This window comes from Metopolophium dirhodum, chromosome 2, assembly GCF_019925205.1.
Source record: "Metopolophium dirhodum isolate CAU chromosome 2, ASM1992520v1, whole genome shotgun sequence".
NCBI lineage: Eukaryota > Metazoa > Arthropoda > Insecta > Hemiptera > Aphididae > Metopolophium > Metopolophium dirhodum.
This window is the reverse complement of record NC_083561.1, coordinates 17,820,396-17,834,365: the sequence shown is the minus strand read 5'-3', so window position 1 is coordinate 17,834,365 and position 13,970 is coordinate 17,820,396. Positions and strand designations below refer to the sequence as shown.

The following is a 13,970-nucleotide window of genomic DNA, read 5'->3' as shown; positions in this document are numbered from 1 at the left end:
TATAATATAGTTTTGAAGTTGTAACGATACCTACAAATGTTCATTGTTCGGTATGTTCACTGAGCAAAATCAAAATGTTTTAAAAGGTCTCTCTCGTAAATATTTGGTTACTAAAAAATCATTTTTATAAAAATAACTTTTCAGAAAGCCTCATATAATATTATATACGTTTTCAAGTTATTAATTGTTCAGAGGCATATACTACCTTTTGGCTGTTTGGCTGTATGGCTGTATGGCTGTATGGCTGTATAACTATCGAAATTCCTAGCAACAAAACACACTTTTTTATTCCTTCTGAAAAGTTGGATAAACTGATTGGGTTATGATGGTTCATCGACGATGAGTATCGTGTGTTATAACGTAAAAATAATATTAATACAGTAATGTTAAAGTTTTATACGAGGTTAAGTTAAGGGTTAAGATCTTGATGATTGTCTTCACTTAACTTCTTAAAGCTGTCGAAAGCGCTGGTCGTTTTTTCCGCGCATTTAGATTAAAAAGCAGAAGAAAAATAATATACTTCCAGAAGTCCAATTTTAACTCGTCTGATCGACTCCAAATCGGTGTCAATATTTTGCATATTAATTGCAAATAATTGCAAATCGGATTCGAAAATTGATACGAACGTTGCAAAAAGAAATTTTTGTTTGGTGGGGCTAAATTCACTCAGCTCCACCAACTCGTCCGATCAACTCCAAACCGGTGTCAATATTTTGCAGAATTATTGCAAATAATTGCAAGTTGATTTTTAGAATTTGCAAATCAAAATTGTAATTTTGGTGAATATTTTGCCAATTTTAGACAGCCCCACCAACTCGTCCGATCGACTCCAAACCGGTGTCAATATTTTGCAAATTGGGTTTCAATGTTAATATTTTAAATTAATTTACACCAGTTTGCAACACCACTCATTATTCGGAAAATATGATTTCCCCATGTGGACGATAACTTCACACAGCATCCCCCTTTTTCAGCTGTTCAATTAATCAGTGCCAATATTTTGTAACAAATTGCAATACCACATTTTGAAATTTTCTTCCCAACCTCTATATCAAGTGAAAACTAATTTTCTCTTATTGGTATTAAATTAAGGCTGCACCCATACCTACACGTCCATGATGTTTTCACTCCGAATTATTTAACCTAAATCAAACTAGTACCAAGTTTTTCAAAATATTCGCAACGATTTGCAATCCCAAAAAATAAATTTTAACTACATTTTAATTGTTTTATATTATTAAAAAAATATACGAAACAATTTTTTTTTACAAATATTATCGTGTTTAAATGTTGACAATTTTGAATATTATTTAAACAAAAAATAACAATATTATTATTTGTAATTCAAAATGTATTATTCTTATACATAAGTCCATATGGAATTAGAGAGACGGGTTTAAAATTCATAGAGAACAGCCTGTATTTCTGTCTTTCCTCGGCCAGCCTATCATGGACTTGTTTAAAAAGTTTAAAAAGTCTATACAAAAAAATCAAAAAAAGTTAAATATATAAAAAATGAATTGAATGGAGAACGCGAGAGAACATAACCAGCCTGGTTTTAGATTATATAGTAAGTACACGGGTATACTCAGTGTTTTGTTTATTAAAAAAAAAAAATGTAGTCCCCCCATTTTAAATTCCTGGGCACGCCACTGGGAATTGAGCATGTTCATAGAGTACCTATCCTTTTGCTTACTGATTAAAATACTAAATGGCTAATTTTTTATGTTAACTTAATAATGAAATGACTTAGTTTTTAAAGTTAAATAAAATAACTACCTATGCACTAATAGGCAATTATACAAAGGCTCAACAACATTTAAATAGTAATTAATACATTAAAACAATGTTACAAATACGAAAAAAAAAACGTAAAAATCATTATACATACAAACAATAATTGTTTGTAATCACTTATTCACTAACCAATGGTCCCGTGACGGGCAGCTCATCTGTTAGTTCGCATGCACGCCACGCGGGTCAAAACTCGCCATAGAGAATTATACGCCGATTCCCAACCCGAGTAGATAACCGTGGTTTAAACGTATCGGTATAGGTAAGCGCCATCGATGTTAATTAACTCACGAAATCAAGTATTTGTAAGTGGCGGATCCAGGGGTTCGATTCCGCGAATAAAACAACAATTATTATTGTCATTTGTAGATAGCTACAAATTAACCTAACATATTATAGAATAATTTATTATAGTAGACAAAATACTTCGGGTAGATAGCATATATAAGCATATTAAACAAGTATCCACTATTTCGTCTATTTGTCAGTTGTCTATATAAAACACAATAATACCCCATAAAGAACGATTTATACATCTTAAACTCCTGATCCATAAATAATGTCTAAAACGTATAATTAAAAACTGTATAATTTAATTCAAAATATAAATTAACATAATATTATGAAACATTTTTAATACTTTTTACACGATTAAAGTAATTGCCATCATTTGGTTTTTGGGTCTTCGGTTGTAGCAGTGCTGGTATTTACTTTTTCTTCCCTTGATCGTTTTTTTTAAAGAATTTCTCCATTTTTAGCTGACACGAAGGAACAGTTTTTCTACACAAGACATCAACCGTCGGTAGTAGGTTGTGTACTAATATTTTGAGTAAGATAATATAATATTTTATATCAATGTACGTGTATACAAGTTTACATAATGTATAATATTATTTTTGCTATTAACACAGTTTAGTGTTTACTATTTAATAAATATTAACCAATACAAATATTATTTACTGCCTACTGGGTAACGTTAATACGTCTTGTTCGTGGTCCGTGTATCTGCGAACAACGATTTTCGTTAAGAGGATGTCGGCGCACTATTTGCGTATTGTATTCGACTTTCAAAATAAACAAAAAATGTTGTACATTTAAATGCTGTTGGAATTGTTTGGGAACAATGTTTAGACAAATCGATATGACATTCCCATAATCGAGTTCCTACTGTATTTCAAATACAAAATATTTTTTTTTTACTCCATATGAAGATTAGGTAGGTAAGTACCGATTAAAAACTTATTATAGAAATAATTGTAACAACTTTGTTCTATTTATGGGATAACTGATCAACTAATATGTAATTTTAAGTTGCAAAAATATACATGGACAATTAGCATAAGTCAAAACAAATATAGCCCAGGCTGGTCAAACTGTCAGTCCGATTAAATATTCAAACTTTTTGAACATATTCCCATTTTATAAAAAGGTTTTCTAATGGGAACCAATCATATTAAAGCATAATATACCTATAGTTGACACATTGTTAAATACTAATTAAAATTCATTATAAAATGATACCTTTGAACTACATTTGTATTGATTTCATACAATTTTTAAAATGTATTTTGGGTATGAGGTTAATGTATGATAGGTACTATATGAGGGATATGCGTATACATCAGAATAATACCGGCATCCGTCCAATTTCAGAGGAAATTATTTTCTTATTACTGCCTCCTGATGAAATTTCCTGAATACTGGACTCATCCATAATCAATATTGTTCCGAAAAAAATAACCTAAATCCTTGAATGTATTCAGTATTATGCATAAATAGTAAACTTAGTTTTAAAATATTCTAGTATTACTTCCTTGGGTTGAAATCTTCTATTAGTTGATAGTTCTTTATTTCTCATATCAAAAAAAATATTTCAATTTAAGGGTTTTATAATTTAATACAATACATTGCGTTATACATTACTATATATTTTAAGTGAGTATAATAAGTGATCAGCGTATTATAATAATGTTGTTGCAACACTACAGAAACATTAATACAAAATAATCAGTTTATAAAAATAGTATGGCAAAATTTGGTGTAATAAAATTGTTTACAATTAAAGGCATTTCATGCAATTAAAAATGAAATAGTATCAGTGTAAAAATACATAATAACCTTAATAAAATAATTATAAATGTTTAGCAATACAAAATCAAAATATGGTTATACTATTTGTTTTAATTAGTCTTTCTAGGTACTACTTAATTTTGTATAAACAACTCAATAGTAAAAAATATATCATTTTTTTAAAACAATACGCACAAAAAAATTGTGCAGTTTAACAAGATAAAATTTCTTTTTATATAATAAATTTGTTTAACTCAATTATATTAATAAATACAATTTTATGTTTAAAAATTCAAATCAATACAATTGTCACACACATGCACTAATAACTAAACGCATATGATAAGGCCAGCATAAGACCGCAACATAAATATATATACAAATTGTTTGAACAATTAATGAGGAGAAAAAAAACAATACATTATATAAATATAGTATATAATTAAATACTTAAAAAATAAGAGTCTAGGACCAAGGTCTAGGCACAAACTCGTAATTATTTAGCCTTTTTGTGTACAACCCAACCGCCAGTGTACGTACGCGCAAAGTGACCAGTTCTGCGTAAGCGGCCTGCAAAAGGTAAAAATAAACAATTAAACATAGACAAAATAAATTATATGTTCCCAGATAATAATCCAACCATCACCAAAGGTTTAGATTTTAATTTTAATAGCAGCAACATTGAGCGGCAGCAACTCTACAGTATACATGAATTTAAAAAGCATTATATTATGTACGATTATTGAAATACATTAAAAAAATTATAAATCAAAGCATTTAAGGACTTACCAATAATGATGTACAACAAAATTATATGATTATTTGGGTGACTAAGGTATTGGGATTTGGCGAGGAAATAGAAAATAAAGGTATCATTTAATCTTACAAAAGCCAATTTTAACATTACTAGATTATAAGAAATTAAAATATCATTTTATTTCTTATTGGATTTACTCATTAGTTGCAACTATCAGCATATTTAAAAATTCATCTTTTATATTCATGACACTTTTTGAAAGTGGGCTTTATCAAATATTAAGTGTTACAAATATTTAAATAAGAATATTTTTCTAGTTCCAATCTTTTAAGAAATTTCATGGGTTTATAAAATATATTTAAATCATACTATACACACACATAAACACATTTATATACTTTTATAAATGCAATATGCATGATGTACATGTATGTGTATATACTATATAATATACCCAATCAACATTTAAGGAAAAGTTTGAAGGATTATTCTTAAATTGTCAATCACGAATAAATTATAAAATAATCTATCAACCATCACAACCACAACATTTTATTTTATTTTAAATTTAATAAATACCATTGAGGAAGAAAATGTATACTTTAAGGGTGTTTTGTACTATTAAGATTTTTTTAAGTATAATTAGTTAATAAAAATATATATATACAAAATGAAATCGTGTTTCGTGAAAATATAAAGGCATGCAATGTTAAATAACAGTATAAACCTACTTTTGAGTTATTAATACACTCTACAAGCTATTAAAATGCTTTAAGAAATTATGTAAAAACGTTGTGATAAAAGTTATTGATTTGAAAAACAACTTAATAGTTTGGAATTTTACCAATTTTTTTTTTTAATAAACACCAAGAATGAGTATAAAAAATTGTTTGCAATTATAGCAATATAAAAGCGTTTTCATAAGCACAAGCAAAGATAATATATAAGAAGTATCTTATTTTTTTTCAATATTAATAATGTAAATATACCTAAATAGTGTACGTAGCCAAAATATGAAATTTATGCGGAGTTTGCGCCCACACGGCTCTGACGTACTGCAAAAGAGAAAAACACCAAAAACCAAATTCAGATTATGGTTTATACAAACATTTTGCAGTATTACCAATCACCAAAGGTTCAGTGGTTCTTGGTAACACGCGATCTGAATGAAAACACAATGCTTTCATTCATTCAACATGCTAAAATTCATGTGAATATTTTAAAACAAAACAATGTTAAATAAACACCATGCGTGTTATTTATAATTGTATTACTAAGTATTATTAATTTCAAACACTATTGTTACTTATCCTAAATAATGGTAGCTTAAAATAAATAATATGTAAATTAGGTAGGTAAATTAAATATACTTAAATATAGTTATTATTTATACAAAAAAGCATTAATAAATTATTTATTGTTAATGTATACACCAGGCACGAATACAGTTGGTGAGGGGTGAGGGGTAACCCCCCCAGTTAAGTAATTTATTTATACATAGACTATGAACCTCTCCCCCCCTCACCGGTTTTTTTTACGCGCTTGGTATACACTATTATTAATTTTAAAACATAATTATTATATTCAATTCATAGAAAACCCTTTCCTTTTGTCCTTTTACAACTTTTTAGAAGTTAAATAATTTTAAATAGTTTATTTGCACTTTGGTTTTTGTTTGTTCATATCAACAATTCTTAGAACTATTGAAAGACAAGAATTTATTGAAATGTGCAATCTGTATACATTTAGTTCAATAGATATAAACTAATACATGTAGAAAAAAGATACAAAGACAGGGCCAAAGTATTGGAATATTGTCTAAGCCATCCTAAATTGATTGAAGGGTGTGTCAATTTTCACTAATTCAAATATTAAGAGGATGTTGGCACAATATTTATTATCCCTCTCTAAGTTATGAGCAACATATCAAATTTATGTTCAGTAGAATCAATTCTAATATGCTATTAATTTTAGTATTAGAGTGAATTCACCTATAATCACAAAAACACTATATGTGTTCTTATGTCAGCATTTTTACAATATTTAAATTTGAATGCGAGTTATTATCATGGAATGTGTTACAATTTAAAAATACTTAAAAATTTAAATATTCTAAAAAGTCTAATATAAGAATACAGATAGTCTTCTTAACTTTAAGTTTGATAATAGATAAATTTACTCTAATACTAAACCTTGCAACACAAAGTAGGTTCTGCTAAACATAAATTTTCCATGCTGCGTGTGAGCCAGAGATAAAAAAACAAATGGTACGCTGATATCCTCTTTAGTAGTTAAGTATTATTCAGGTTATTTCGATTAAATTTTAGTGTGATAAAATTATCTTTGGAATATTAGGACGTAAAAAATGTAATTGGTGTATGGTCCAGCTCTTTTTAAAATTTCACTTAAATTACCATTTTTAAATTAATTAATGAGTCAATAACATGTTTATTTAACATCATATGAAGATTACATTCATAAAAATGTTTATAAATTATTGGTATTGACAATACTAAAAAACAATTAGAACTAGTCAAATTTGATGTATGTAAAATATTTCAAGGTTAATGTGTTATCTCTCACTCTAAAACACGATTTCATTACAAATTAAAATGCGAATGGCTAAAGTAATACATTATATCAGTTATATATTATCTAAACATTAAGAGCTGGTAATTTCATGCTATTCCTTTTAAGTAGTAAAATTAAACAACAACAACAAAATGTCAAGACCTCAATAATGTAATCCGCCGATCATTTATTTGATCAAGTTCTTGCGGTGCTTCTGGGGTGTTTTTCTAAAAAACCTAAATTTCATTTTCAACGGCGTGTCTTTTCTTACTGAAGGCGGAAAATAAACAAAAATAAAAATAATTAAACTAACGTCATTGATTGAGATAAGGATAAACAAATTGTAAGGAATATTAATTTAAAAACTATTTATTATATATTGGCATTCAATTTGAATATTGATTAATGAGGATTAATGTAAATGAGCAAACATAATTTTTGAGGTAAAATTCAATATAAATTCAAATAGATAGGAACAACTACATTTCCTAAAAAGGCAATTTCACTTTTAACTACTAAACATATTTTTTAAGAAATATCATCACTCAGTAGGTATGCAAAGGATATGATAAATAAATATTGCAATAAATTACATATTTGTTTTTGTATGAAAAAAAAATGGAATATTTAAAAACAGAATAGAGGTTAAGACTCAGGTCAGCTGAATTTCAAACAAAAAATATATACACGATTAAAACACAAACTGAACGACAATGGAAACATACAAATATTATTCAGTTGATACAATTTCAAAACTCGATTGATTATTGTGTCTAGTTTCAGCCAATTTGAATTTAGCTTGAACGCCAAGACGGCAATCTGATGGTTGGCAATATTTGATAAATGATTGTAAACAAAATCACAATAAAACAAAAATAAATATTTTGAATGACCTTATTGGGCACTAATAGAGACCATGCATTTACATATATTTTAACTTTTAAGGGTTCATGTATAGAAAAAAAGAATAAAAATCAAACACATAGATTAATAAAGGAATAAGGGAACTTGATAAAACATGATCGGACATCATACCTGGAACTAAGATGTCAACAACACATAAGCCTCTACTTGACTTAATACTTAGGCCAAAAATTGAATGATTGAGACACATAACTATTCATTTCTAATAGTAATAATTCTTATAAATAGTTTTAACATTATAAATTGTTAATTAAAAAGTCCAGAAAATAACATTATTAACTAATAAAATAGAAATAGAGATTCTAAATGAATATTGTAGATAAAAAAAAAAACAATTATTATTTAATCAATTAACAATCACCAAAATGGGAAATGCAATGTATACAAATAGTCTTTTGTTATAATACAAGACTAAATTGATATAACAATTAAACCTGTAATCAAATAATAATTTACATTTATTATAAAAAAAATTGTGTGGGCTGAATAAGGATAAGTTAACACTATTAGTTTACTCTATTTCCACTATATCTATATTGTAAAATTAAAATTAATGTTTTCATAGAGAAAATTACAAGATCTAGTTAGTTAAAACTTAAAAGTTACAAAACCAATATATTATCATTTATTGATTAATATAATCATGGCTGGACATTTTTAAATATAAATAACCATAATCCCTAAATATCAAAATTAAAAATGATCTTTAAAAAAATATGTTATTGAATTATTTTTAAATAATAATAACGAGTTATTATAATTTGATTTTAAAAATTGTTAAGTTAACTTACTCCTGTCAATATTGCGTTGTAAATGTGATGCAATGCGATGACGAGCATCATTGTACTCCAAATGCAAACCGAGTCTAAGAATGGTTGGATTTTGTTCAATCAACTTGGTAAGTTCCATTTCTATCTTATTTCCCAATACTTGGGATCTCTGAAAATAAAATAATTAATTAAAAATGTATCTAGAATTATTATTTGAAATTGTTAAAAAAAATGTACCTGGTTGGTGGCACGGAATTCTTCTAAAGATCTCTGTTTCAATAAGGACTTGACTAAATGAATTATTCCTACAGGGCTAATAAAATTTGTTTCCACACTAAAAAAATCAAAAAAAGATGTGCAAAATTCACATTTATTCATTTATTGTTATAATTATGACAATATAACTATGATATTTGGTAAAAACAGAAAATTAGTTATTGTATTAATATCAATCTTACTTGCAAACACGTAATGTGCAATTTTTTTCTAATGCTTCAGCAAGCTTGTCTGCTAATCGATCAGTAAGTCCAACATTTACCAAACTTAATGTTTCTAAATGAGTATTTTCCACTAAAGCATTGAATAGATTCTCAAACTTTTCATCAGAAATATTCTAGAACAAGAAATAATATTACATTAATTTACAATTACTAGACATATTACTTAACTTAACTTATCATACTAATGATATACAGTGAACTCACATCTACTCAAATTAATCAGGGACAAAAAAAAATTGTATGCAAATATTGAAACAAGTATTGCTTCGAGTCATCAACAATTTGACTTATAGACGTTTGAGTTATTGAAGTTCCACTGTATATATTTATATATTCAAACAAATAAATAAATAATGTATTTACTTTAATGTTGTTCCAATTGAGATCAAGTAGCTTAGAATCATCATCACGTACTCGTTTAATACTGTCTTCTGGATCTGTTTGATTGGGTGGCTCTGGGGGATAAACCTTAGGCTGTGTTGCCTTGGTAACACCGTCCCATCCTAAACCAATTGGCTGACCTTTATTTAAAAGTGAAGCATGATATTGATCTTGGTTCATCATTGAATGGAATCCCAGTATAGCTAAAATTTAAATTAAATTTAAAAAACAAATTTTAATTACATAGTATACTTAAATATTTATTTATTAAGTAGGTATGTTACAAATTGTAAATAACAAGACATACAAAAGTGTGACATTTAATTGGTTTGTCATTGAATGTACTTAATGAATCAATTGATATTCATAGAGATAAGTTACAGAAAAAATATATTAATACCAGCCAAATCTATGATTTCTTCTTGTGATGCGGTATTTAATGCATCACCATATTCATCATCAATATCAATGGCAATTTTATCTTCATGTTCAGTGTTACCATTGGTTTCAGGTGCCACCCACTATAACAAAATTAGTACAGAATAATCATAATTAAAGATTTAAAAATAGTCTAAAGCTATGAACATAGTTACTAAGGTCGCCATAGCATGAGACTAAGTTAATTTTGTTTATACTTTATATTACACTACAATTTCACAATGCTTTCATATAAACAAAAATACCGATAAAAATCTGAAGGATAATGGACAATTTCTTTAGGAAAATTGCCAAAACTATACTAAATTCATAACTTAAATTCTATCTACTGTACCAAATTATTTAGGAATTAGTTTAAAAATTGTCAAACCTATACTTTTAAATTACATTTATAAATGATTGTTAATATTTTCACTCTTAAAATAATATTTACAGTTAAAACCTTGATATTATGCTATACACACTTTCTCTAAAATTGAAACAGGAAATAATAAAAGAACCTATCTTCTTAAACTAACCAATTGATTGATTTTATAATAAACTCTAAAATGTACAAATAGTATTTGTACTTTGAGTTGGAGCTCAGACATATTATATTACAATGAACTACACTTGCAAATTTACAATTTTTTTCTGGATGACCTGTGATATGTTAATAATATATTTTCCTTTCATGGCATTGCGATTCAAAATACAGTTTTAATGACATTTATGTGAGCATTCATGTGTTACTTAATAGGTACATAGAAATTTTTAAAAAAAATTTTAGGAGCATATTTTAGAGGTTCATAAAAAAATCTAAATCATGGTTAACATATTTTATAGTAATTTTATTATCTAATACCTACTTATATAATGTTATACATGGAATTAGGTACTATATAAGGTATTTATTTGTATAGTTATATACTAATTTAAAAATTAAAGTATGCAAATTAATTAATTAAGTTATTTCATTTTTACTAAATAAATATTTCTTTAACCCAATATAAATATATTTTGGTCTACTGTGATATTACCTTTTTCCCTCGTACAGTTCCAGCAACATATGGTTTAATTTCTGGTAGATCAGGCGTTTCTAGAGCCTGTTTGTTAATATGTTCAATCAGTTTTTTTCTGTTTAATGGTCCTGTGGCTTCTTTGTTACATTCATAACTACAACGCTCTGATGGTGGCAATAAGTTGTCCTAAATTAAAGGGAAAATTATGTTAATTGTTTTAAGCTCAGTAGTAAGTAACAGTACCGGATCTACAAACTATATAACCCGGAGCACAACATAATATTAGCACCCCTATGCTATATGATTTAAGAGTATAAAATTTAAAATTTGCGTCCCTCATTGATTAGCACCCGAGGCATAGGACCCGTAATGCCCCCCCCTTAGATCTGGTACTGCTAAGTATAATCACAAATTGTAACTGATAATGTAATATATATTTTTCATATGAAAAAATTTAATAATTAAACATGTCTTTAAGAGCAAGCAACCTACCAAAATTAAAAAAAATATATTAATCAAGTAGGTACTCAGTAAATGAATGGAAACATTCACACATTGTCTTAAGGCATAAATTTGAAAGTTAAATTTCAAAATACTAACATATACATTTGGATGTCTATTTGATAATATAATAATATAGGTAGCATTTAATATAGAAGAAGCAATCATCATATATTATCTAAATGTCACTGATGATCATTGATCACTAGCCACAGGTGTTATATCATAAAACTATGACAAAACGTTAGGGCACTGCAACATCTACCTATGTGACAAATAATTTAATGTGGACAAATGTGCCTAATACGGAAATTTAGGTACTTACATCTGGGTCGACTTCTTTGGCCAAAATGCTGATTTCTTCGGGTGACAATTGAGAGAGAAGTTGGTCGACGTCGAGCTCGTCGTAATCGCTCAGGTTCTTGCCGTACAGCTTGGCCGGAGCGGTGGTCATCGTAGTGGTTTTTTTCGACGACGTCTGTGGATAACAACAGAAAAGAGCCGATTATTATTGGGGCTGTAAAAAATGCACACGAGAAGCGCTAAAACGGGGCGGAAAAAAACCGGGCGTAGGTCGGTTGTGACAATAACAAGCGGTTCAAGCTAAACGGACGGATCGCGACTTGAGACGGAGGAACCCAAAAACGACAATGCGAAAGCCGTTTGAAACGACAAGCGAGGTCCACACCCTGGTGCGAAAAAAATCAATACGCTGCGGCCCCAGCCGCCTCCACCGAAAATCCTACGGCGATTGAAATAGGCTAAGCGCGAGCAGTTCGGTGACAACTGTACACGTACCGATTTGTTTGACCTGACGGCAAAATCGAATATATTTGCGTTTGCCGTTTCGTTCTCGGCCGGTGACGACTGACGAGCGGCACGACTGGCTGACGGCTGTTGCGAGTTTGCGACGACTGACAAGTCGATTGCTGGAAGGCGACTGGAGGACTGTAGAGTGGTGAGTGGAGGAGAGTTGAGAGACGTCGGTCGCCACTATTATAGTCGACGGTGGTGGGAAATTGTTATCAAATGACATCATTTGTCGGTACGGCAGCGGTGTGGTGGAAAGGCCGATTGGCAGCGGTGGAGGGGACGCGCGCGCACAATTTATAATATCAAACCGGTGGAGATCGCAACTGTACGCATAATATTATTATACCATGCCTGTTATTATTGTTATTATACTATTTACATTTTACACAATAAGCATAGCCGTAATTAAGTCATTAATACGTAGTATAATGGTGTGTCGTGTAGAGCCATGTGGGTACCTGTCCTACAAGCAGCATAAACTCTTAACTTATAACTCGTGTGCAGAATGCGATACAGCTGTGATTCAGTGCAGACTGCTGAGTGAACACCTCTTTCGAATTGAACCCACGTTTACCTAACACCTCGCGAATCGCACTCTAAAACCTATCCTACGAAGTACGAGTCAAATTCATACGACGAAATTACGAACGCGGAACGCAAGACGAAATATTTTGTCGTCTCGCGACTAGTGTTTTGTAATAATATTGTATCAACGTTATTGGTTATTCGCCCTGGATTACCGTGGACCGTGGTCTGCGGTGACCGGCTAGGTGAAAAATATTACAATATTTATTGTGTTTGGGTTTAGCGGCTTCCCCTTCTACCACTCCCCCGCAAATCAATCTTCCCGTCGTCATCTTTCGTTCCGCAGGTCGGTCGCACGCGCGCCTCCAACGCGTCCGGTGCGCGTAGGTATATATGATATGACGACGACGACGACGACGAGGAATAAGTACTTACGTAATAAGTAATAAACTAATAACATAGCTTTATAATGTATGTCTATAACAGGTAAGTATTATAGTCGGTAGCCTAACCACCGCCACTACGGCACTACCGTTCATTGGCGTGCACAGCCATTGGATAATATTGTAACAATAACGGGCTATATAATATTATATGGCATTATAGCGGTATGCTATGGTACATTATATTATGTGTGACACACATAGCCACATAGACATAGGTACGATTATTGGATCATCATATTTTGCACATTGTCTATTTACCTGCGCCGAAATATCGTACATCTTTTGTACATCAACATATTATTGAACAACAATAGAAGGGTGAAAATATTGAAAAGTACGAAAGTTGTAAAATATGTAAATGTAAAAGGTAATATATAATATAAATAAAATTACAAATAAATTGGCCTATTCAATTAAATTGTGAAATCTATGGGTTGGCCGTGCTCGTCGTTACGAGTCAATCGTCCACTTCAGTCTTG

General features: G+C 29.6%; 1 protein-coding gene across 1 annotated transcript; it reads right to left on the bottom strand.

Moving 5' to 3' along the window:
* Positions 1–3,701: 3,701 nt before the first annotated feature.
* Positions 3,702–12,761, bottom strand: LOC132937907 (tropomodulin). The gene is given in 11 exon segments (XM_061004502.1): positions 3,702–4,434; positions 8,908–9,055; positions 9,124–9,220; positions 9,345–9,499; positions 9,750–9,970; positions 10,168–10,288; positions 11,225–11,392; positions 12,033–12,185; positions 12,506–12,616; positions 12,619–12,705; positions 12,708–12,761. Coding segments are annotated over 11 exon segments (1,374 nt in total). The 5' UTR covers positions 12,747–12,761; the 3' UTR covers positions 3,702–4,360.
* Between the last annotated feature and the right edge of the window lie 1,209 nt (positions 12,762–13,970).